The sequence below is a fragment of the Hyperoodon ampullatus genome (assembly GCF_949752795.1).
Source record: "Hyperoodon ampullatus genome assembly, chromosome: 9".
In the NCBI taxonomy this organism is placed as follows: Eukaryota; Metazoa; Chordata; class Mammalia; order Artiodactyla; family Ziphiidae; genus Hyperoodon; species Hyperoodon ampullatus.
The window spans coordinates 96481192-96507176 of record NC_136922.1 but is presented as its reverse complement, the minus strand read 5'-3'; the positions used below and the strand labels follow the sequence as shown (position 1 = coordinate 96507176).

Below are 25985 nucleotides of genomic sequence, written 5' to 3'. Positions count from 1 at the left end.
TAATATACCTGCTTATAAATCGTAAAATGTGGTTGACCTTGCAGCACTGTACCGCAAGGGACATGGCTGGTGTCAGGGAGGCAAGAGATAAATTAACTCAGTTTTAAAACCTGAATAATCAACTATACTCCAATATTAAAAAAAAAATAAAATAAAAAAATACATAAGAGTACAGGGGAAAAAAAACTGAATAAAGACTCATTCTTTTTTTTTTTTTTTTTTTTGTGGTATGCGGGCCTCTCACTGTTGTGGCCTCTCCCACTGCAGAGCACAGGCTCAGGACACGCAGGCTCAGCGGCCACGGCTCACAGGCCCAGCCGCTCCACGGTATGTGGGATCTTCCCGGACCGGGGCACGAACCCGTGTCCCCTGCATCGGCAGGTGGACTCTCAACCACTGCGCCACCAGGGAAGCCCAAGACTCATTCTTTAAAATGTCAATGGGCAATACAGAGCACTATACCCCACTTAATTGCATGGAAGAAATTGCTACTCCAAAGCAGAAGAATGATGTGATGGTTTGTTCAATGATTTATTCAATTTTTTTTTTTTTTTTTTTTTTTGTGTGTGGTACGCGGGCCTCTCACCGTTGTGGCCTCTCCCACTGCAGAGCACAGGCTCCGGACGCACAGGCCCAGCGGCCATGGCTCACGGGCCCAGCTGCTCCGCGGCATGTGGGATCCTCCCAGACCGGGGCACGAACCCGTGTCCCCTGCATCGGCAGGCAGACTCCCAACCACTGCGCCACCAGGGAAGCCCGATTTATTCAATTTTTAAAACTTCTTAATTTGCCTTTAAAAATTAAGGGAAAAGAAGAAAACAAGGCAGCCAAAAAGCCTACAAGCCATGAAGAGGCTAACATCATCAATATGACACAACCAGGAGTTCTCAAATGCCTTTATGACCAACATTATTTTGTATCATAGCTTGGCCATTATTAGCTTTTAGGGCCGTGAAGCTGGGCCTTAAAGTCAAGACCTGTTAGTACCAGCCTATTGAATTCTCTCTCCTATCTACTCATGGTTTCCAACATAAATTTCTTATTCTTTGTTAGTTACATATTTATAAAGACGAGTGCTTTATTCATATTTGGCTTTGGACAAGATAAAAACCTTTATTTACAAACATTCTATTCCTTTAAAAATATATATACAGAGTAAAGGATTTGGATAAAATAAGTTAAATCACAGGAAGCAAAGCCAACTTCTGTTAAAATCAAGGAGAAATTGGTGACAACCAGAGAATCAAAACCAGTTATAACAGTTACAAGAGGCTCAAAGCAAATAGATTGAGGAACAACAAACCACATCAAATTTCCCTTGAACCCTCTACCCAGTGGTTTTGTTCTACAAGTTAATAGCCAGCTCAGAAATCTGAAGTTATGTAGAGTCTTATTTCTACCCACCTCATATGGTGGTGAAGTCATTTACTTAATAAATACAACATCAGAGAAAGGGGTTGGCTCCATTCAGAGAATGCAGTAAGAAAACTACTTGCTCAAAGTGGCTGAAAATTCCTTGAGGAATAAAATCATCTAACCTGGGAAATGTTGTTGAAATCCAGGCACACTTGCTTGTAAGCTGTTACCTCAACTCAAAACAAAATTGAATTCCTTTCTGTTTGCCCGGAGAGTCCCTGGGATCCTTGATAGGTAGGTAGGCAGCCTCATAGTCCACAGGCTGCACAAAGGGCTGCTTTCAGTTCAGAGGTCCATGCTTTTCCATTGTGCATCAACAAATCTAAGAAGTGAATGAACTGTTGACAGGTGGTGTTAGGAATGTAGCAAGAGAGAAGAGAAATGGCTACCAATGATAATACCTACGACCATTGCTGCTAGGAAGTCTTGATAGCTGTAGGATCTTGGCTGAAAACGCTAAATTAGGAGTGGCTTTTGAAATCTTTGGGCACCCAAGTCTGTTAGTTTCTCCCTTTACAAGAGAAAGGTTGACACAGTCGGTATCTATTTCGGGGATAAAAGGTGAGTTGGTGTGAAAGGAGTTCTTACGGGGAAGACTGTCCCCAGGTGAAGCTTGAAGACTTGGCACTCTTTCCTCCCACCAGGCGTTTGGTGCTTCTTGATCCCGTGGGGGTCCCAGAGACCCCAGGGACACTGTGGCATTCCTTGGGGGACTGGGCCTGCTGGGCTTCTTTCAGTTCTCTGGAATTAAAGAGGAAAAATGTACGCTACTTAGTTCTAAATTAGAGATAATATTTATGATCAAAACTGATATAGATGTGGCATGGACATACATACACTACCAAATGTAAAATAGATGGCTGGTGGGAAGCAGCCGCATAGCACAGGGAGATCAGCTCGGTGCTTTGTGACCACCTAGAGGGGTGGGATAGGGAGGGTGGGAGGGAGACGCAAGAGGGAAGAGATATGGGGATATATGTATATGTATAGCTGGTTCACTTTGTTATAAAGCAGAAACTAACATACTATTGTAAAGCAATTATACTCCAATAAAGATGTTTTTAAAAAATTAAATTAAAAATTTTCTAAAAAGTGAAAAAAAAACTGATATAGATTTTTCTTTTTATTTCAGTATTTATAGAAACAAGCCTGAACTATACACGGAATAGAAAATTAGCTCCTGTGATTATCTTAAAAAATGGCTACCTCACACGTGCCTCAACACACAGCAGGCTTGGCTTACTGAATTCTACTGATTAGGGCATAAATGGTCTTTAAAATTAAAGAAAAATAAGAGAACAACTCTAGAGGCTATATACAAAAGCTCCAGGGGTCTGCGAAGCGCAGCCCATGGGTCAAATCTGGCCTGCCACCTGTTTCTGTAAATAAAGTCTTACTGGAACTCAGCCATTCCCATTCATTTGTATATGGTCTATGGCCACTTTCACATCACTCCAGTAGAGCTGAGTCGTTGCAGCTAAGATTATATGGCCCACAAAGGGTGAAATACTATCTCATTCTTACAGAAAAGTATGCCAACCCCTGGTCTAGACAATTTCAAAAAGCAAAAAAATATTGAGTTGCTTATTAGGAAGGATTACCTGACTAAAGGCTCAGTTAGAGCTTCCACAGCTCATTGCCAAGAAATCATTTGGGGGACTTTTCAAGCTAATCATTTTAAGATGGGTTGTGCATCCAAAAGAAACTGGACCTCTAAGTTTATTCTAGACAAGGACCATTTTTCATCTGCTTTTATATTTTCAACAGTTCACAGTATGTAATAATTACTTTAAAATGCCTTCAGAACTGTGCTCAAACATCACTTCCTGACCTTTATAATACCAAGCCCACCCTATCTAATTAATTAATTTGTTAAATGAAGGAATAGATTAATAAATAAATGCCTGCATGAATACAAGCTTACATGCATAAGTAATAGGACTGCTTCCTTTGGCTTGGAAAAATACTTCTTTCTCTAAACATTTCCCAAGACAGAATATGTGCCTGCCCCCAAGATTTAATGGATTTCTAATAGATATCTTCCCTCTTTAACTATGGTTATCTTATATCGGGTGATCATCCACCAGTTACTTTAAAACTCTGGTCACTCAGAATCCTGCTAATTTTTCTTTACCAGTTGTATTTCCTTGTATTCATTTGCATTGACTGGAATTTTCTCTCTCAAGCCATCTAGTCATGGAGCATCCAGCCCCTTGTTACAAAGAGCCCCATGCTACTAGCCTCTTTGTGGGCAGGGGCCCCTGTGTCATACTGTTGGATTCCACTTGAATCCATAGAGAAGACACATCAGACCAGTCATGTCACTGTGAGTAGTACATAAATAGATTCTTTCTCAACTCCAGCGTCCAAAATCTACCTTTCCAGTGTGGCTGTCTTGAACTTTTCCAAGTTCAACTGCTGCTGAAGCTCTTCTGTTTTCCCCAGAGAGGGACAGAGAACTCGACTTTTGGCCAGAGCTGCTGCAGAAGGTCTCTCTGCTGGATCAGGGTGGATCATGTTCTGATGAGGTAGGACCAAAAAGGAGGAAATAGAACCTTCACTGTTGGGAAAATTCTCCCCACCCAAGCCAACTCCAACCCAGGTTCTGCTGGTGGATTTTGTGAAACTCGCTTCTCCTTTGTACAAAGGGAATAAATAAATGAAAACTTAGCTCCACCTGGGACAGGAATATCATCCTTATCTGGTAGCATCAGTCATCCATACCTTTGAGTTGTCCTTAAGTATCATATTTTAGAGCTGGATGAATGATGAACCAGCTTAATTGCCTTAATTTTAAGCAGGAAGAAACTGAGGTCCTGAGATAAAAAGTGGCTTGTCTAAGTTATTGACAGGACCAAGACTAAAACTCGGGTTACCCAACTCCTAGTTCAGCTCACTTTCTACCATAACGTGCTCATTTTTCACTTAAAATTAATTAAGGATATCCCACCATGACAGTATTCCTACAGCATTTATCTTCAGGTAGAGGATGTGTATAGCCTAAAATGACTGGAATACAGTAGAAAATACCTAATATATGGAAATTAGTAGTGTCGAATAATGAAGAAAACACTGACCTTTCCATTTGGGGAGCAACGTTCAGAGCCAGCTCCACCACTTATTATGTAGCCTTGAGCAAGTCACGTACCTTTGCTGAAACTCAGTCTCCCTTTCCTATATTTAGGATAGTGATATTCACCTTCTGGACTATTGTGAGAATTAAATGAATTAACATATGCGTATTACCTAGCACAGGGACAGCATTGAGGTACTCAGAATCAACTAAATCTAAGAGCAATTTACACACAGAAATAGGTGATTAGACTATGAACCGAAGACCACTGTGAGGAAAGGTTTGTCTTCTTTCAGGAAAGCAGAAGTGAGGAAGGACAAGTTTGGAACTAAATTTGAAGTGTTCAGGTAAACTGTGAAACTTAAATTTAATCTCCAAGAGAGTAGATATTTCTAAGGCTATTTTAGGGATTCTAACCATTCCGGTTCCTTAAGCCATGAAGTAAGTCTTACATATACATTGCTTTTCTAGTATAATTCTAGTTTCTTGACAGTGTAGGTATTTTTGTACCTCTCTTTGTTTCAACATAATACCTTCCTTTCCTTGTCCCTTCACATACTCAGGTATCATTAAGGACAAGGAACACATAGATTCCTAAATTAACATTATGCCTTTCTTCTGCTCAAATAACTGGTGGGATTGTCAGTTATCCATTAATAAAGTAACTTATATTTCCTCTATACACACAAAATTCAATTTTTTGAGTAATATCACTGTTACCATTGACTGTAGTTAAAACCCTGAACTAGGAGCCTAAGAGCAGGTTTGATTTTGGAATTAATCAATTATCGAAAATGAAATACAAGTCAAGGGACTGCTCTGAGTCTTGGTTTCCTCATCTGCCCACCTCGCAGGGTTATTAGGAAAGGTAAATGAAAAATACAATAGGATTTTTAAACTACAACAAAAGGTTTTCATGTTATGCTCTAAGTTTCCTAGAGAACCTTTCAGTCTGTTCTGTTTTTTCTGGGCTTCCTAGTCATGCTTCCTTTCCCTTCTGTCAATGGCACCACCATTTCCCTTTTCCCACCTATTTGCCATTACATTTTTTAAAGAAACAGACATTTCTATCCTCTCTTCATTTCATTAGAGACGCCACCTTGAGTAGTTGGTGAAATTCTTTGGAGAGCTCCTGAGGAACGTCTGGAAGGCTCCCCTCACGGATGTGATGCCACGCCGCACCATTGGTAGGTAATGACTCTGCTCCTGCGGCCACTGCAATGGTCAATCCCAAGGCAAATATGTCTGCTTTAGGAAGGTGCTGATAATTCTTCAAAACAGAAGACAGGACGTTCGCCAGTTAGTTCGCCAAGTGAAGTGAGTCTAGACTAAAACACAACTGGTAAGAGAGATTCATTTGAATGCACATGAACTTAAACAGACGCAGTGGGCAAGGTTATAGCTGCTGTGGTTAGTGGTCTATCTCTAGGGAAGACAGGACACAGCACAAATCCACTTGATTAGCACTGCCCTGCCCCAAAGAGTCTGAGGCAGAATCTCAGCGCCATTTTGCTCTCTCAGGCTCAAAGAGGCTTGAAGCATAGATTGGCTGATCACAGATAGGAAAGACTCCTCTTTTCCCCCCCTGATTATTATCCTGTAGAAAGTTATACCCTTTTCCTAGGCCAGACTCACAGACATCTTAGAAGGTGAGCAATAAGTGAAGGTCATTCCAATGACCAAAGCTGGAGGTGCTATCGAAAGGATAGTAGCATGATAAAGATGGGTTCAACCAATAATGGCTTCCTTCCTACTAGGAAATCCATAAATTTAAGAATTCTAAGAAGTATTAGAAACAGTAAAGGACCTTCACAAAAAATAGTAAAAATTTTGATTAATCCATGTTTGAGCCAGCTTTCCCCACGCTTTTTTTGCAAAAGTTTCTCTCCTATCTTTGGTCTCCATTCTGGATAGCAAAAGGATAATATAAATTTAAATTATAAATATATACTTTTCATTTCTTGCACTGTCAACGTTCATTTGAGACTCAAAATGTTCAATGGATTATAAAATACCCTCCATTTCCCTAATCTATACCTCTTGCAAAATCTCATTAGCCAGGAAGCGACTATCTCCCTCTTCCACTTTGGGCTTGCTTATTGATGTCACATGACCCAAGTCACCTAAAAAAAGAAAAAAAGAAATAGAGTTCTTTAAAAGCATGTCTTTCTTAAAACTGGAATAAATGGAGTAGTCGTCAGCATAAATTTTATAGGATAATAGTATACCAATCAGGTTACAAGACAGACTCACCAATTTTATACATCACATTGGCAGAGAGAAACCAATCAGCTTCATTTTCAATCTCTTCTGGGACTACTGGAGAGTCACTTTGCATCTTATGACATATGAAGATGTTACCTGAAAAAATACAGAATTGTCGTTAAGTAATGAATCCTAAACCTTTTCACCCGAGATTCTTTTCTGTAAATAACATTTCAGTCACCCTCCTTTTCTGTGTGCATGTAACAAGGCTACCAAGGTTTCTTTTCTTCCATGGAATCTCTCACACTACTTCTGAACAGCTGAGTGATTGATAATACCTATTTCAGTGAAACTTAAACCTCAAACATACTCCATCCTCTGAAGAGGCTGGTGGCTTCAAAACAAAGAAATAAGCAAAACCACAAAATAGTAACCACATTTCCTCGCATTTCACATTAATGAGTGCCTAAACCATTCATTGCTGCTCACTTTGATCAGGGCTGAGTTAGAAAGAGTTAGAGCATCAGCTGTAAAAAGTCAAGATGCAGCCAATATGCTGTCACTTATCTATGAGGTAGATTAAACACTTATTTTCATACTTTTGCTTCACTATCTGGGAGTCTTTACTCTCTGTCCTCTAGGCCCAGGGGGGAAATGGCTAAAGCTCTTTAACTGAAATTTGGGCAGGGAAGGGGGAAAGGAGAACTGATGAAAGGGATTCTGCCAGCAAACAGCATCTTTGACACTTGATAGACACGCAGGCACAGATTCTGACAACAGCGGGGAAAGAACTAAATACCGCCGGAGGAGAGCTGTACTGACTAGGTTTGATGTCCAGGTGTGCCATGCCAGAGCTGTGGATGTACTTAAGCCCAAGGGAAATCTGTAGAAGGATGTCTTTGAGTTTGCACTCTTGGAAATGATTGCCAGACTTTGCGTTTTCAGATATAGCAGCTTGCAAGCTCCCACCTGGGAAAGAAAAACAGAGAGTAGCCCCGCAAAATGAGAGAAAAGGTATGAATCTTATAAACGAAAGCATAGTACGTATTCAATAAATTCCTCATGAGTGAACGCAGTCCAGCAAGTATAAACTGCTTCAGTGTGAGTTTGAAACATAGGATCTGCTCCCTGTCTATACCATAGACATATTGGAAAGAGGAGTTAAGGGCCTTTAAAGAGGAAAAGAAAATGCCATATCCTAGGTATCCAATATGTGGCCCTATTGCTTTGAGTATGCCCCAACAAACATTTTAAAAGTTTTACCTAGTTATTAACCAGAAGGCCAATCATCCCTAGTCATGTAGCTACTATGATGTTGATGAATAATTCCATGTTGGTATCAAGCTAGTAATTATAGGCCATTAGTAATTTTAATGTAATTGGCTTCAAGTTTCATTCCATTAAAATATATATCATGAAATAAGAACATGTAATGATTGTTGACCCAAGGAAAATATAAAACCTCCATATACACCTAAACCCTATTTGAGCCACCGTGTTTGTATATCAACTATTTATCATTGTTATCAATAAAAAGATAAGGCCCCAGCTCATCTGACTACCTGATCTTAGATGTCCCTATCCTAAGGTATTAGAATGCTTCTGAACCCTTTGTTTCATTAATTAGAATTTGTTGGCAGCCTCTTCAGTCAAATTAGAGACTCCTGGGACCCCCTGTCAGAAAGCCCACAGCTCTACACTCCAAGTATGTATCAGAACAGGAGGATCTGAGATGGTAACTGTACTTTTAAGGAAATCGATATTTTAAAGTATCTATGTAAAACTGAATTTAAAGCTTGAGCTGCCATGTGAAAGTAAGTTCAGAAAGGAGAATGCAGCCCCTTTCAGAAACACAAAAAGGGCTAAAGTAAAAGTTATTTTTTTTCTCCTGGGAGTCTTCTTAGGAAAGAATTTATGGACTGTTAAAGACATTAATTAGAAAGGAAGATTAAGTAAAGAAAGAGTGCGTTGTGCTTGTTAAACATGCAGTCACCTCAATACCAAGTTTGCGGATAAGGTTATGAGCTGCAACAAAGCCCCCGGGTCCCCACTAGCCCAGGTGTTCCTTTAGGACAGGGCCCACAGCTCTTTCATCTTCACTGTGCCAAGGTCTGGCATGTAATAAGTATTTTCTGAACTGAATGTCTATTCTGGCAACAGAGGGAAAAGAAAGGCTGAGTCAAGGACCCTATGAAAGGTATGGAAAGAAAGAAGCATCCTAGGTAACTTAGGATCCACTTAATATGTTCCTTTAGATTATAAGCAGAGGTATTTCTAATCCCCTGAAGAGCTGCAGATATTTAGTAAGGGTAACTAGACCAGTGCTAGCAGCACTTTTAGTTACTCAGAATCTCTATAGGTAATATTAAAGATAGCCAAGAGGTAATTAGAAGAGTAGAGGTTACTGGAAAGTAATCATTTATACGACTGTATTAGAATATCCTTATTTTGCTACAGCTAAAGCTGATAGTCCACACACTCTTAGAGAAGAGCATAGTTAACTGTTCTTTACTAAATAGTATTAACAAGGAAGCGTGTGTTTATAGACATAGCAATACTGAATGACTGTAAACTTAAGTCCTCCTAATCTCACCCAGCTGCACTGGAGCCTTAGCTCTGTAACCCAAGGCTCCCCCCTGGAGTTGGCTCCTGCCAGCATGGTGCCCTAGGAGGAAACAGCCAGCTCCTGGCAGCTCTTTTCAAACCACCTTTGTGAGAGGAGTTGCTGAATTCCTTCCTTTAGATAAAATAAAGATACTCGCCCTACTTGGCAGGAAAAAAAAAACTTAAGAAAAATATATCCATGTTTTCCTGTCTGCTCGTGAGGCCTAACTGATACCGAAACAAATAAATAGCAAATGCCTTCCAACGATGAAATGCAAAAAGCAGACCAACAATTCAACAGGATATTGTGTTCATACATCTGTATTCTCACAATCTTGATTTTAAGTTGCTACCAACAACACAAAGCATATTTTCCTGCTGGTAGAGTTGTTCCTTATTTGGTGGAAAAATATAACCAGTATTCATGGTGTTCCACAGAAGACACAGACTTCTGGATGTCACATCACTTGAGCAAGTATGAGAACCACCATTCTAGGGGAACATGCCCTGTAAAACTTCTGTGACAGATGTCAAAAGAAAATACTGCCTTTAGGGAGAGATTAATCATCCAGTCCTGAATTGGTTAGAATCCTGGTTGTTGCAGAATCAGCCTGCTACCAGAAAACCTTCAGATTTCTGAGGCTGGCCCAGAGGTGGCTTGTAGGGGATCTTGGCTAGGGTGGCAGAGAAGGAGGGAACTTTTGATTAGTTCAGGGTTCAGGAGGGACAGGAGGGGAAATCAGATGACTGTTAGCCTCTAATAGTTAAAATCTAAGTTATCAAAATCATCTAACTTATAATCAGAGTTAAAACCATAAGCCTACATGTTCCAGCCGGACTGCTATGAGAGGCTAGGGGTGAGGGATAAGGGTGGGCATGGGGAAACAGGGCATAAGGATGAAGAGGTGAGAAAGAGGGAGAGGATGCAGTGGGGAGGGAGTGGAAGGAATGAGGCACTGACTACTCTGCTACTTCACACATACTTTGGGCTTATTATCCTCTACTTAGAGCCATCAGGCAAAGTCTCAGCATGGATTATCCTTAACTACAAACAAGGTATAAGGACATGCTTTATTTTCCATGATCAGTTCACATATGAAAGGTTCAATGTATGTGAATTACATTTTGCTAAATCACAGTCCCATTTTAATTGGCAAGTGTTGCGTGAAGTTGGTGAGCCTCCATGATGAACAAACAATGATTCCCCATAATCTATCCCATCTAGTCAGACTCACTGCCTGGCTTTCACAACCCACTGCAGTCTTCCCACCCTTTACCTTGCTGATCTTATTTCCTCCTGTAGGGTCACCTCAGGCCTGTTAGTCTCCTTACCATCTGCTAGGCCAGACCGGTTCCCAGCACGGTGCTCTTAGCCTGCCTGCTGTTCCCCTAACTGGGTGGTCTTCCTTCTCCTTGCCTAAACTCTAGTAATCCTTCTGCAAGGTCTCATTCAAGTCTTACCTCCTTTATGAGATTTTCTGCGGATATGCTAATGACAAGTATTATCAAGTTCTTACTCTGTATTGGGACTTGATATTGTGCTAGCATTTGACATATATTGTTGTTAATTTTCAAACTACTCCCTTAAGTAAATATTACTGTCTCTTTACTCATTGAGATTAAATAACATCCCAGTGATCCTACAACTACTATGGGACAGAACTGGATTTTTTTTTTTTTTTTGCGGTACGCGGGCCTCTCACTGCTGTGGCCTCTCCCGTTGCGGAGCACAGGCTCCGGACGCGCAGGCTCAGCGGCCATGGCTCACGGGCCCAGCCGCTCCGCGGCATGTGGGATCTTCCCGGACCGGGGCACGAACCCGTGTCCCCTGCATCGGCAGGCGGACTCCCAACCACTGCGCCACCAGGGAAGCCCCAGAGCTGGATTTTGAACCCAGGTCTGCCTGACTTTAAAGCCCAGGCCCGTCCCACCACACGGCCTCTTGCTCACATTCATCCGCTCTGAATGCTTTGTATCCACAGTTGTACCATATGGCTTTGCATCAGATTGTCTCTTTTGTATTCATTTTAACAGAGCAGATGGAATAAAGCGCCTTGAAGATAAGGACTTACTTACCTTATCTCACGCTACAGTATTTCTCACCCTAGAGCTTAATACAGTGTCGAGCCTATAGAAGGTATTCAAATGTTGAAAAGAATTAGAAGGTGATTTGTAATAGATCACTTCATCTTATTCTTTTTGAAAATTTGAAACTTTTACATTGCCCCAGTTAAAATTTACATTGCCTGCAGGTTAAAATTAGTTGTGTTTCACTTTATTAATTTTTAAATTTAATATTCTCTTTGTTAGTAGCTGAATGTCATGGAAATAAAATCAATCTTCTTTATAGAGAGAGGGAAGAGAGAAAAAGAATAGGGAATCTCAGGTTATGATAAGAGGAAATTAAGAAGAGAAGATGATACGAAAGTCTCAACCTCTCAATCACAAGTATAAGGAAAGGGTCCATTTTTTAATCCCAAAGAAACTATTAGAAAAAGGGATTTGGGGTGAGCTTATTAAGAAAAAAAACTCATGAAGTTCACAGGTAAGGCTATGAGAAAATCAGGCTATAAGGAAACAATAAGGGAAATGCCAAATCATTATTTTATAGGATATGTCTTCTATACCATTTTCTATGTTTTTGGCAACTCGTAATGTTATTTACTTACCTACTTATAAAATCAATCATGTATACGGTGATGAAGCTTTATCACTGATCACTGTCCTCAAAAGCCAGGCTGGACGTACATACTCAGGGCTATCCAGTGGTCATTAAACTTACCCAAAGACAGACTGTACTATTAAAGAAGCTCAGGGTGGGTGTATATGTTGGGGGGGATGCCGTTATCCAATATTACTGTGGCTAAAATATGGATTGCAAAATATGGATGCATCCTAAAATGATGGCAAGCTTCTATTCAACTGGTAGCACTTTTCTACTTTACCACTGAACATTTTGATGAAAATGTATTTCCGAGAATAACAATACACAGCTACTGTTATGTCACCCCTTAATCATAGATTAGAAATATTAATCATGGATTAGAAATATGTTAATCCAAAGGACCACTCTTATAATTTAAGTAGCCCAGAAAAAAAAAGGTTTTACTGGTTACGGTGTATATATGGTCCTGAAGGACCTAGGAGAACATATCTGAAGTCACTAAGTTTCAGTCCCAGCACCCCACCCCATGCCCTTACTCTCCTGAGAATACTTAAAGCTCAAAGGTAAGAAGCAGCAAGAAACATGAACAATCCCCAAACATAGGAATCCACTTCAAAATTAATCCAAATTTGGCTATATAAGTTTACCATCCCTTCCCCAAAATCATAGGGACTATGGCTTACATCTTTTAGAATACCTAGTAAATGGTAAAAGGATGATTTACCATTCAAACCACCAGGGTGAAAGTTTTCTCTTTAAGTATTAAAGCGTGAAGGATGTGATAGCTTCTGTGTATTAGCTGTGCATCAGCTTTGAAAGAAATACATAACAGCATAAGCCTGAAATTCCTTTCCAGCTCAACTCATTTTCTCCAGCTCTCTGTTTCCAAACAAAACAGTAGTACAGACTTTTAGGTATGACTCTAATATACCTGCCATGAACTACAAGAAGGAGGCAAAGATTTTCTTCTGAGGACTTAAAAGTTCATCGCCCTCTCCAGAGATATTAGACCACGTACTTACCATTGCAGTATTCATTCTGGATGATCATGTGGTCATCTTCTGCCCAAGCAGAGTAGTAACGTACCACATGGGGGTGGTGCCCAAGCACCGCATGAGCATAAACTTCATGCATAGCCAAATTCCTAAGAGACGGAAAAGCACTGAGAAAATTGCATCAAGATAATAGACATACAAAGGTTTTTAAAAGACAAGCTATGAGGCATTATTAACAATGGCAGAACATTTACTGAGTGCTCACTGCTTGCTTACTATTTTATCACATTTAATGTTTGTAACGCCTCAGTATGATATAGTGGCAAGGATTAAGGCCTTAGAAAGTTAAGTGACTGACCCAAAGTCAAGCTGGTGATAGTAGATCTAAGACCAGAACCTTGGTTGTCCTGGACCAAAGTCCATGGTGTTTTGATTGAACATGACATATGTAGAGAGGAATCCTAGGTGGTTATTACCCCAGCAGTAGACCTGCTTTAATTCTTTTTTTTAAATAAACAAACTTATTTATATATTTTTTATTTATTTATGGCTGTGTTGGGTCTTCATTGCTGTGCACGGGCTTTCTTTAGTTGTGGTGAGCGGGGGCTACACTTTGTTGCAGTGTGCGGGCTTCTCATTGTCGTGGCTTCTCTTGTTGCGGAGCACACGCTCTAGGCGCGCAAGCTTCAGTAGTTGTGTCATGTGAGCTCAGTAGTTATGGCTTGTGGGCTCTAGAGCTCAGGCTCAGTAGTTGTGGTGCACGGGTTTAGTTGCTCCGCGGCATGTGGGATCTTCCTAGGCCAGGGCTCGAACCCGTGTCCCTGCATTGGCAGGCAGATTCTTAACCACTGCGCCACCAGGGAAGCCCAGACCTGCTTTGGTTCTTATTTTCACTGTATCACAATCTAAAAACCCTGATGGGCTTAAGAAGAAATGGACTTGATTGTGGATATTGTGATGGGCCCTCTACCTTCCCTATGAAGGCTAAACAATCATTATAGTCAATATTAAACTCAGCCAGTATGATGTAGTCACAGGGACAGTCTTGGGGCAGATATTCATTATGCAATAGGAAATCCAATACAAAACAAGCAAAATATAGTACTTGATCAATTTCATTATTCAAATGAAGAATTCCAAAGACTGATGTCAGATTCAGCATTTTAGTATTATATTCCCCAGAGTTCATAAAAAGCAATGGTTGAATCTGAAAATATTTGTTTTCCTTGTGGAAAGGAAGAACTTTTGAACATTTAGTTCTGCAAATGAAACTTAAATTTTTGTTAGGTTTTCCTTGCTTACAAGGAAGGAAACTTTGAAACTTGACTATTGAATTTATTATTAATGCAAAGTAGAGATAACCAGTGAGTTAATAATAACTTGGTAATATTTCTGATGAACTAAACAGGCACCAGAAGGTTATTCCATAAATCTATTCATTTAAAAAAAACAGTAAGACCAGAAGTAAAAGCCACAAGAACTACAAAAAACAAAAAAACCCACAACATGATCCTAAATGCTCATGGTATTTTTCAGGAAATAACTTATCTCTGATCTTGAAAATTCAGAAAGGTTATGAATGTGAGACAATTTTCAGTGGGGTGGGGGGTGATTAAAAAAGAGTAGCTAATGACATCAGTGCCCTGATTCAAAATGCTTTGACAAATCCAAGTGTGCATTTCTAGTACATTTTAAAGGTACTCACTCATCTGATGATCCTACCAAAGGTTTCGTGGAGCGTTTTATTGCATAAACACATCCATCCAGCCTCTTAATGCACTTGTAGACCGTACCAAATTCCCCAACCCCGATTTTTTCCACCTCCAAGAATTCTTTTTCATAGCGGGAAGCCATGTTGGTTTCTCGTAGAACACATCTCTGAAATATTTCAGTAAAAAAAATAATTATCCCTAACATATTGTGAGAATAAAATTAAGGCATATTATTCCTAAATTTCTCTAAGTTTTCAAAAAGACTTTTGAGGCAAATGCATTAATATTCTTGGTAGCAAACGCCTCTGCAACCCTGCCACAATTGCTGACTACCTTCTCTGTGTTCTTTATAACCTGTCATACAACTCTGTACTGACATTTCTCTTTGCTATATTATTACATCTTTTTCTATATTATTTCCTCTGTCTGGCCATACTCTTCTTCCCTATATGTGCCTAGAGAGGACACCTCACTCACAGCCAGAGCTACTGTCCTTAGCTGAAGGAGTGGGTGGGCTCTTGGAGGAGGATGTTAAACAGAGAGAACACCTCTCTTTGACTCTTGTTTACTTGTCTCACACTCTGGCTGCTGATGTTTCATCTCAAGTTGAATAAACATACTGTGTTCAGTTTGCTTCCCAAAAAATCTTAGTCTGGAGAACAAAATTGTCAAATTGATTATTTCAGAATGTGTGCTCAGATATAGCAACCACTCCTGCTACTGGCCAACTAGCGACATCACTCATTGCTCTGCTAGTAAATAACTCGAGCAAGTCACTGAACTCCTTTATCAGTTTTCTCATTTGTAAGATGAGGATCATAGCAACTATGCCTCAGGGTCCTGTCAAATATCACATGAGAATTATATATGTTACAAATATAGATAGATAGATAGATAGATAGATAAATATAGATAGATAGATAATTCTCAGTAAATGGTGGCTATGATGGCAAAAATATCCAGAGATTTATATGAATCTCAATCCAAGCTGATTTGTCTCTGTGAACTAATCTTTTCCCAATATCCTCCTTAGCAAGAATTTTTGCCATCCAACTTTAAGTGTTTAAAATATCTTGAGTCTTACTAGCTCTTCATTTTCAACATGCAGTCCCAGCCAAAGATTTATAATTTCCCTTGCCCTTAGCCAGTCTCAAGCTCTGTTTCCTCTAAGTCTGGATTTGCTACAGCTACCAGCCCTCTCTCCATCTCCTCTAATAGGAAGATTGTTTTTGCAAAATGATGCTGTAGAATCAGACAAATCTAATTGTTTCCCATGAGAAACCCACACTTTTTTTTTTACTGTTTTGTTTATTTATTTTTAAAACATCTTTATTGGAGTATAACTGTTTTACAATGGTGTGTTAGTTTCTGCTTTATAACAAAGTGAATCAGTTAGGAACCCATACTTCTGATCAGAAGCCTGAAGGCGCTGGTCGTGCTTACCTGCTACCTTACCATCCTTATCTCAGACACCAAGTACCACCTTATCATCCATATCACTCCCTCCTCCTCCCCCTCCCCGACCCTTCCCCCTCCCATTTACATGCACTGAACATTATAATATCATGAAGACATGCCTATGTTCAAGCATCTTAATGGCAAGTTTATATTCCACTGACTTTAAACTATAATTTACTTGGCCATTCTTCTATTATTGGACATTCAGTACTCCCCCACCCCCCTTTCTTTTTTCCGCTATTACAGTTAAGGCTGCAACAAACATCTCTGGTGGTAATATTTACAGTATGATTTTCTTAGTTTATATTATCAAATGAGGGCTACTAGATCAACATTATAAAAATCAATGGATACTGACACATTTAAGAGCTAAATTTTACGTATAGACCTCTGGCTTTATGCCCTTTTTCTCTGTTTTGTCTTATTCATTTTTGGACCTTAAATATCTTGATTTTCCCTTCACTTCTTCTGGAGTATAGAATTTTCCCCCAGATCAAAGACAGTAGCAGTAGCCTTTAAGAATACTCCAAGGTAATGGTTCAGCAATATATTTGTTAGACACTGTCTGGTAAAGTAACAACTCGCTAAGAATATAGACCCTGATGAGAGCCCAGATAAATTTAGCTGCAAAACATATTTACTACAAGGTGTGTGGAGGGTTGGAGAGGAGAGAAGGGAGAAAGGAGGGAGGGAGGGAGAAAGAAGGAGGCATTAGGATGAAATGACTGTGTCACGACAGCTGGACCAAAGAACTGTGCTCACCTTGGCAGGCAGACCTTGTTCTACTTTGCCTTCTCCTGGACCAGCTTCCTCACTTGGGAAAAAAAAAAAGTGAGATCAGAGTACGATTAGCACTTATTGAGCCTAGCACTATGCTAGGTTTGGGCGCTCTACAAGTAAATAAGACCATTACTTCCCCTCTTCAATCTATATTTGGGCACAGGGATAAACAGAAATTTTCAATACAAGAACTTAGGACAGGATAAAAACAAGATATCAAGGGATACCATAGACAGCACCCAATTAATTATTTGAAGAGTAAAAGCCTTTGCCAAAAAAGAGGACATGTAAGCTAAGATTCCAAGAATGAGTAGGAACCAGCTAAAAGAAAAGAACAGGGTTTTAGGCAAATGGAACAAGGTATGCTGAGATGCGGATCAAGAGAGTGCACAGAACATTCCTGAAACTCTAAGGGCTCTTCACCACCAGTATACATTTCCCCTGCAACACCCGCCTCCCTTAGAGCCCGGCCTGTCTTAGGTTCACAAGCCAACTGTAAGTATAGCAGAATGTGCTCTAATCCTGGCTAAGATATTTTCAATTACTTTTCATTAAGCTAAGTCTCTGACGGACACCCTCTTTGGCATGAGCAGATGCATCCTGGATCTTTAAGCAAAATTTCAGTTTCTAGATCAGCCAGCTAGGTTCTTCTTCTGGACAAGTACAGGGTAGAAGTGGCAAGTGGAGGACATTACACTCGTGCAAATTAGGTGACGCAGGACACTTGTGACTTACATTTAATACTACATTCTAATACTTTATAAAATAACAATGCCACGGTGAGAAAGAGGGGAAAATACCCTCTCAGAATCACTAAGTTATTGTACTAAAATGTCATCACTTTCAGGGCCAGGAATTCAAATCAGCAGTCTTTTCCTGCTAGCTTCAGTGAGAGGTGAAGCCATTCACTCTGAAGGTTTACAAAGAATCCTAAAGAGCTAAAAGCAGTGGAATAGTCAGTAGCAAGAATAGACCAGTGTGCTTGTGCTGAAGTCCTGTTTACTTAAGATCCAGGAAACAGTATTGAGAAAAACCTATTCTGGCTACAAGGCTGATTAATATGTAGTCATGGATTCCAAAAGAACACAGCATATTAACTGTTCTACAGGCTTTTAGATTGTTAGCTGTGCATTTATTTTGCTGAGTACATCTAAGCATAAATGACTGGCCTGTTGTAGAGGTGCTTCCATTCTATATAAAAGCAGCATGGAGGATACAATAGAGAAATGTCCCTGAGTAATCTGCACTCTCCTTATTTAGGTGATTTCTACCATTCAGTGGCCTTTGTGGAATAGTGCAGCTGGCTTTCCATTTATTAGCACCTCCAAAAGCAGTACTCTCTTTTTCTCTTCAGCCAGCCTTCCATCACCTGCAGAGAAGTTCAAATCCTTGCTCTATGGCTCTCATCACCAGTCACACCACTAGACTCAAAACAGCAATACACTCTCTGGAATGGAAACTACACCTTCCCCAACTGCTGGATTCGTAGTAACCAGAGGAGAGCCCTTGAGTGCAGTTCCATAGCCCATTCAACTTCCTAATATAAGACAGATCTACTGCTTACTCTGCCCTGTTCTTTCAAAGAGAAGGCATTTTACGGTACACTTCAGAATGGAAAGGTGTTACGATCTCTATGACAAAGAAGGTTAAAGCCAGCACTGACATTTAGAAAGGAGGGAATATATATAAACATGATGTCGACTCATTCAGACAGACTTCTTGTTTATTCCTAATCTTTTTTTTTTTTTTTTTTTCAGTACGCGGGCCTCATCACTGTTGTGGCCTCTCCCGTTGCAGAGCACAGGCTCCGGATGCGCAGGCTCAGCGGTCATAGCTCATGGGCCCAGCCGCTCCACGGCATGTGGGATCTTCCCGGACCGGGGCACGAACCCGTGTCCCCTGCATCGGCAGGCGGACTCTCAACCACTGCACCACCAGGGAAGCCCTAATCCTAATCTTTAACACTCCCCCTTCCACTTGGCAATAGTAAGATCAGTTCTCAAAAGTCATAGCAACAGGACACTTACAGGTCGCCTCGGGTTTTCCGCTTGCCGTTGGATTTAAGGAATTGTTTCCTATAGGACTCCGGAGTGAAGGGATTAATATTGATCAGAGCCAGTGAGGTCATCGCATCGGTGAAGGGACCAGGTGTGAGCTTCAGATGCTTAGAGCTTCGGGAGGGGAGCTTCCCTGTTGAAGAGATCCCCGGCTGGCTCACCTGGCCCTGAATGAGGATGATAAAAGACAAATCAGAATGGAGGTAATTTTTTAAAAATGGTTCTGTATCCGTTAGTTAATTAATATTTCAACCAAAGAAAGTTATGGCTGAAAGGGACCTTAGAGGGTACCTGGTTCACTGCAAACACTGTAACTGGTTCTCTTATGAAAAATACAGATTCCCAGTCTACCTCTAGATATTTTGATCCCTGGGATCAGCACAGCAATCTGTGCTTTTGTTAAGCTCCACCCTCTTCCCCTGGGCGATTCTGATAGTCAGCTATGAGACCACCAATTCTAGTCCTACCTCCAGCTTTTCAAAGATGACCTTTCAGCTTAAACAAATGAAAATGACTCTAGAAGACCTGGTGCTTATGTTCTCAGACTGTATAGTTAATTTCCCCTCAATTATTCATCCCAATATTTGTTTGGTACCTACTAAGTAGCAGATGCTGGGTTAGGTGCTGAAGGGTCCAGAGGTGAATTCTGGTTCTTAAGGAATGCACAGTCTGTTAATCAGCAGTTCATTGATGTTTCAGAAATAATCACTTTGTAAGGGAAAGATTTCCTAGACTATCTAAACATGGAAAAAGAAGTTTCCAAGTCCACTAAAAATGTAGCACAAATTGAGAAAAGTTCCAGGAAGTGGGGTAAGGAGACTGAAAAGTAATACTCTAAGCCCTTAAGATGCAAGGCTTTGCAGTGGCTACAACTAGCATACCAGTCAATAGGAAAATGTGCAGGGCTTACCACTCCAAGTGGGGTACAGTAAGAGAACATCGGCCTAAAACCTAACCAGAACTAAATCAAACGACATAGGGGAGAAATCAAAGACAAAGAATTCTGATGAGATGGCAGAATGCTATTATGACCTAAGTGCCAGGGGCCAGAGGAATAGCTGGTAATAGATCCTCAAGAGGACAGTAGTAGACACAGGGGCCATGATGTAACCTCACAGTGTAATCATTGCACTGTGAGGCCCTTTGGAAAAGAATTCTATTTTGATATTCTCTGCACATGACGTTTGAGTGTAGAAGCAGAAGCTAGATTACAATATGATTCAGTATATAAAAATGTAATTAAAGAATGTGAGGCTACAAAGAATGGATATTAAACTTACTAATGAATACTCATTATTAGATTAATGATAGAAACAGAAATAAATACTCATTAACTGACTGATAGAAGCAGAAATGAAGGAAGCTATAGAGTACACATAGTAGCCTAACATTTTTTTAAGTGAAGAAAAATTGACACAGTCAAGAGTTTTGCCAAGGGTTTTACATATGTCTTAGAGTTCAGAGGGTCAACAGCCCTGGGGATATTATCAGACAAAGCCATCAATGACAAACAATTTTCCCATAAGTTTATTGTAAGGGTTGAGTATTGGTTCAAAAGAAATAAACTTATACTATATGACATTTCTCAGTTGTCAATGTGATTCAGGAAATGAATTTAGAATTATAGTAAATCATTTTCTGAAACAATTTTTTTTGTGATGCTGATTATCATATGGAAAATAAAATGCATCTGTCACATATGAAACAGTGGGGCATCCACACCTGGGACGCTGCACATAGTTCCAGTTGCTACAGTTCAAGGACAACAAAAAGGCCTAGAAACTTTTCAGATAAAAGTAAGGAAAAGTATTCCTATCAAGGAAGACTATGAGAATTCCTAGTCTGGAAATATGAGGGGTGATAGATTTTGTGAACTCCACTTACAATATAGCAAATATATTATGTTAATATGGACTTTATTGCCAAAATGATAGAATTATGAGTAATCTTTTTGAAATCTAAAAGAACACAGCTTGCAACAAGATTTATGAAAGTGAGTTCTGCCTAGAAGTAAAGTAGACTGAAAATTTCTGGAAAGATGACCAGGTTGAGAGTATAAACGTGTTGCAGAGAGTGTAGCTAATTCTATATAAGTAACAGCTCTTACTACAGATGATTAAGAGAAAGGAAATTTGGGGAATAGCTCCTTGACTTCTGAAGATGGTGAGAGGAGAAGGAGGCAAACTCCCACTAAGACACAACATCACAGGGACTGGGAAAGACTTTAAAGGCCCAGGTGGTATAATTCGTTCCCTGATGCTTGAATCCCTGGTACAGTGTTTTTCTACCAAGTGGTCATCAAATAGCGTTGAATGCATTTAGCCCCAGGGACCTTACTGCCTCCTAAGGAAGCTCTTCTATCTCTAGATAATTCTGCTAGGAAGTCCTTATGGGGACCTGAAGTCGTTTCCCATGATTTCTGGTCCTATCCCTCGGGCAAGGCTGAACTAAGCCAACCCTCCTTTCCTCTGCATCCCTATCTTTAGCACAACATTATGAATTATCACCCCCCTGGCCTCTCTCCTCTGACCTTGATCCAAACTATATTTTTCGTAAAATGTGTACTTTCCCAGTTGCATTTCAAGTTTCCCTCCCAAATGTTGTTTTCTTTCTGTCCCTCCGATCTTGGCATTTCTAGGGTCCCTAGCTTGGACCCCTCCTCTTCTTACTCTGGCACACAGACTATGTAAACTTATACACACCCACGGCTTCAACAACTTCCTAAATGCTGATGATATCCAAATATAGATCTCCAACTAGGTGGTTTTCCTGCATTGCAGAACCACTTATCCAACGATTTACACCACATCTCTTTCTCCAAACCTGTACATCCTCTAAGGTGACCTACCTTGATTCAAGGTACCATCGACTCTGTCAAACAAGCAGGAAGCCTCACAACACCCTAGGTCCCTGCTTTTCCCTCAACCCCTCCATCAAGTCAGTTAGCAATTCCTAAGCATCTCTCAACTTATCACTGTCCACCACTATCCAAGTTCAGGCCCTTCTTTTTTCTCAGTAGATCTATTATGAATACTGCCCTGCCCCCAGGGTCTCTCCCACTCCATTCCATCCCTCACATGAAGGTCATGATTTTTCAAAACTGCCTCTGACCAAAACCATTTAATGGCTCTCTCAACACTTTCAGGATAAAACCTCAGTGTAGCTGCTACCTACCTACTCTGGGCTCACTGCCAGACCCCTGCCACTCTGAATAACAAGCGGTTTTCCAGGTGTAGCGTGATCTTTCCCCTCCATAGCTTGGTAGATGCTTTTCCCTAGGCCTCGAGCTCTCACTCCCTTCTTTTCCTAGCAAACTGCGACTCATCCTGTAAGACGGCTCTCAAACATTACTTCCTCTGGAAAGGTGTCCTGGATATCTCGAAACTTAATTCCCCACTATTTCTCATCACGCTCTACAAGTCCTCTAGCATACCTGATCTGAACTTTATTTACCGTTGTTGTTTACCTTTATTCATACTTTTTGAGGTAGTGAAGGGTTTGCCAGCAGAAGGTCTGCTAACATATCAAGGTGTTCAATTAAGTTTTCAATGAGTGGATGAAATACACATACCGTGCCGTGTCCCCTTGCCTGCTTACTCTTGCTCTGAACTACATGCTCCTAGCCCACTCTCCCCATAATTTCCATGTATTAAAACCATACCAACTTTCATTGCCCTTCATATGCTTCCTTCACCTTCATTTCTTTCCTGACTACCCACTGAGAAGCGGTCCACCCAGAGAACTCTGACCACTCTTGAATCACCTATCACATAGTATCCGTAGGCACATCTTCCCTGCCAGAGACTGCCTCATGCTCCCAGCCCACAGTGGGTTCTCAGAAAATTAATGGTTAATTGATTGGTTATTGGGACCATTGAAAAACCCACAGACAGACGCATGAGTCTATTAAAGTAGTTTGTCTACCATTCAAACAAGAAGCTTAGTATTTGCTGGTTGTTGTGGTACCCATACTCAGCAGGTACAAAAGAGACCTGCTGGCAGTGACTGTGCTGCCAGAAGCACAGATGTAATAACATGATGATTTAAGCACCTCAAGCTGAGCCAGCAGGAAGCAGAGCTGATTCCAGGCCTAAAGCTCACACACCACGGCACCAGTCTATTAGAGGTAACCCTGCCCCAGTCCTGGCTTTAATAACATGAATGATATAATAGGAGATCAATCACAGCCAGGATAAAGGAATCTGCTTACTTGGGACCTTTACCTATTTGCCATCCTCAGCTTATAAAGGAGTATCAACAAGTTACCTCTTTGTTCACATATAAGAGCCTGTACCTCACTAGACCAAGGAAGGGAGAGGACTTCTTTCTGGAAAGAGCAGCAGCAAAGAGATAAAAAATATGTTAAATAGTGAATGTGAACATCCTTATATTAGGAAATATTAGTAAATAATCACAGAAAAATAGAGCCAGTTGGCATAATGGCAAGAAAAGTAGACCAAGCCCCAAAGATCATGTTTCTCAGTCCTTTCTCTGCCGTTGGCTGAGCTACAGGCCACTTTCTCTCCTGAGACCTTGGTTTTCTCATAGGTAGAGTACCGGTCAGGCTGTAGATCTCAATATTTTTTCCAGTTCCAATATTCTTTCACTAGGAACTTTTTCCCCACCCAAGATTTTTCTGTGGCCTACACCAATGGTTTTAAGAAAACAGCTGGGGGGCTTCCCTGGTGGCACAGTGGTTGAGAGTCCGCCTGCCGATGCAGGGGACGCGGGTTCGTGCCCCGGTTGGGGAAGATCCCACATGCTGCGGAGCAGCTGGGCCCATGAGCCGTGGCCACTGAGCCTGCGCATCCGGAGCCTGTGCTCGGCAACGGGAGAGGCCACAGCAGTGAGAGGCCCGCGTACCGCAAAAAAAAAAAAAAAAAAAAAAGACAGCTGGCAAGACACTTAATTCTGTTTCCTGGTAACTTTAAACTCTTCTTCATTTTCACCAGGAAATACGTAACTGAAGATAGATAGATACAGCCTGTGAAACAGATCTGTCACACATACATAGGACTGGGCCCTCGTTCTCCGTCCGCCGGACTGAAGGAACACAGACCTCAGCGGCCCGGCTCCCTCCTCCCCAACGATGGACTTACTTTGGGAGTGAAGGGGCCCTCGCAGCGTGGCGGCTTGCCCTTGTCTGGCGGGGCTGGGGTTTCAGGACGTGTGAGAGAGTGTGACACTGGCGTTCTCAGACCCTGACCTGGACTCGCTTGGTCTTTTTCCTGAAATGTGTTGAGGTCACGTACGTTACTAAGGGGAGTTCTGAGAGGCGTACGCTCTGCCTCCTGAACAAGTCCTGAATCCTGAACTGCAGACTTCTCTGGGGTTTGGCTCTGGGCCTCCTCGCTCTCTGGTGCTTCCTTCTGCTCTTCGTTCTCGTGCTCTTCCTCACAAGAGGAAAAGTTTAATTTCTGCTTCAGTTCTTTGTCCTCAGCGTTGTCACCCATCTCAGCCAAAGAGCTTTACAACCTAGCCAAGAAGGCCTCTCAGCAGAAAACACTACAGAGCTGCAGAAATGAGGAGAAAAGAAAGTAACCTGGCAAGTTCCCTAACTCCAGCCCAGCTTTCCTTCTACCAACTAACAGCTACATGGAGACACACCACTGGTTTACTCACTTAAGTACCACGTATCTGTGTGATCTCAGCTTCTCCTTATTTCCATTCTGATTAAAGAAGCCTCCAGTAACTCGTTGAGCAATTAAATCCAATTATGTATAGAGCTCTTCTGGATATCCCACAGTCTCCCTGCACCCATGTGCAACAAACTACTAGGGAAACAGGTGGATTCTTTAATTTAGCATGGCTTTAAAAATACATATTCGCCAACTGGGAACAAGCTCATTATTGGAAAGAAATTATTTTCACTCTTTTCCACCTACCATTTAGAAATATCACCCTCTCCCCCAGTTCCCACCTACCCAGTGGCTAGCAGCAGTTCCTTAGAATTCAGTATCACCTGGATATCATAATGATCCTTAAACAGCCGCTACCATATCTTGGCTGGAGTTCATCTCCCTAATAGAGACACACCTGAGGTCGCTGCCAGACACACTCGTCCTAATTCAGGCACCTCCACACCCTCCGCCCACCCCCAGGTATTAGCAGTTAAAGCTTTTAGGGAACCGACACACTTTCACACTGAAAAAAAGAAAGGTAGAAAGATCAGCAAACAGAGAAGCAGATATATGTATCACTTGAAAATGACAATTACTTGGGCCCCAGATGCCTTATTTTGTAAAATATGTTTTCTTACTGTTTAGATATCTTTAACATACATTATTCAATTTCTTTCTCAGAGAGGCCCCTATGGATGGGGGGGAAAAAAGCTCTTTGAAGAAAAAAAAGGCCACCAATATCACTTTGTAGGAGAAACCATGTGAAAGGCACTACATGAAAAAGGAAAATGATGTACATGAGCCCCTGGTGCCCTCAGGGGAGACTCTGGAGGGCCTGCACATGAGGAATTATTTACACGACAAATGTGGACCCAAAGAGAGATGCTGAGGATGAGTTTGGTCTTGACTGAAACAAATCCAATGTCCCTTCTCTTGATAGTCTTTGGTTACCCATTGCCTGTCACCCATCTTCCATCTTCTCTCTCTTCACCAATCCCTCCACCCCTTTTTTCTCACTCCTTTCCCGTTTCCCACCTGAACTCACGAGAAGGTTAATCCAAGTGAAGGTAACTGGGGTGGGGGTGATTGTGAAAGTGTTTCTGCAGCTAAACGCCTTCTCATGCCCCAGCTTCTTGTAGGTGTGCACACCACCCAATCCTTCCTTTGTCCTTCCCCAGTCCCTCTGGCCACACAAACTTTCCAAATCACTCAACAGGGTAGCTCACTGCTCACCTTTGTCAGAGACTCGGCATCCCACAGGGGCCAAGGAAAATAGAGTCATCCACAGGGAGGGGAGGCCGGTAAAGAAATTCCTATTAACTGAGATTCTGGGCTTCCGAGTGAGTTTCTTGTTTGCAAACCAGCAGACCATGTGATATAATTCCTTCACTACAACCTT

At 41.2% G+C, this 25985-nt stretch overlaps 1 protein-coding gene across 1 annotated transcript; it reads right to left on the bottom strand.

Moving 5' to 3' along the window:
• Window positions 1-2000: 2000 nt before the first annotated feature.
• On the bottom strand, window positions 2001-24418 carry WEE2 (WEE2 oocyte meiosis inhibiting kinase; the record flags this gene model as incomplete). The annotated part of the gene is made up of 11 exons (XM_079711862.1): window positions 2001-2157; window positions 3794-3936; window positions 5589-5759; window positions 6527-6612; window positions 6743-6850; window positions 7517-7663; window positions 12986-13107; window positions 14664-14836; window positions 16891-16942; window positions 18936-19132; window positions 24065-24418. 11 exons carry the CDS (start codon window positions 24416-24418, stop codon window positions 2001-2003), a joined length of 1710 nt encoding a protein of 569 aa, XP_079567988.1.
• Window positions 24419-25985: the final 1567 nt, after the last annotated feature.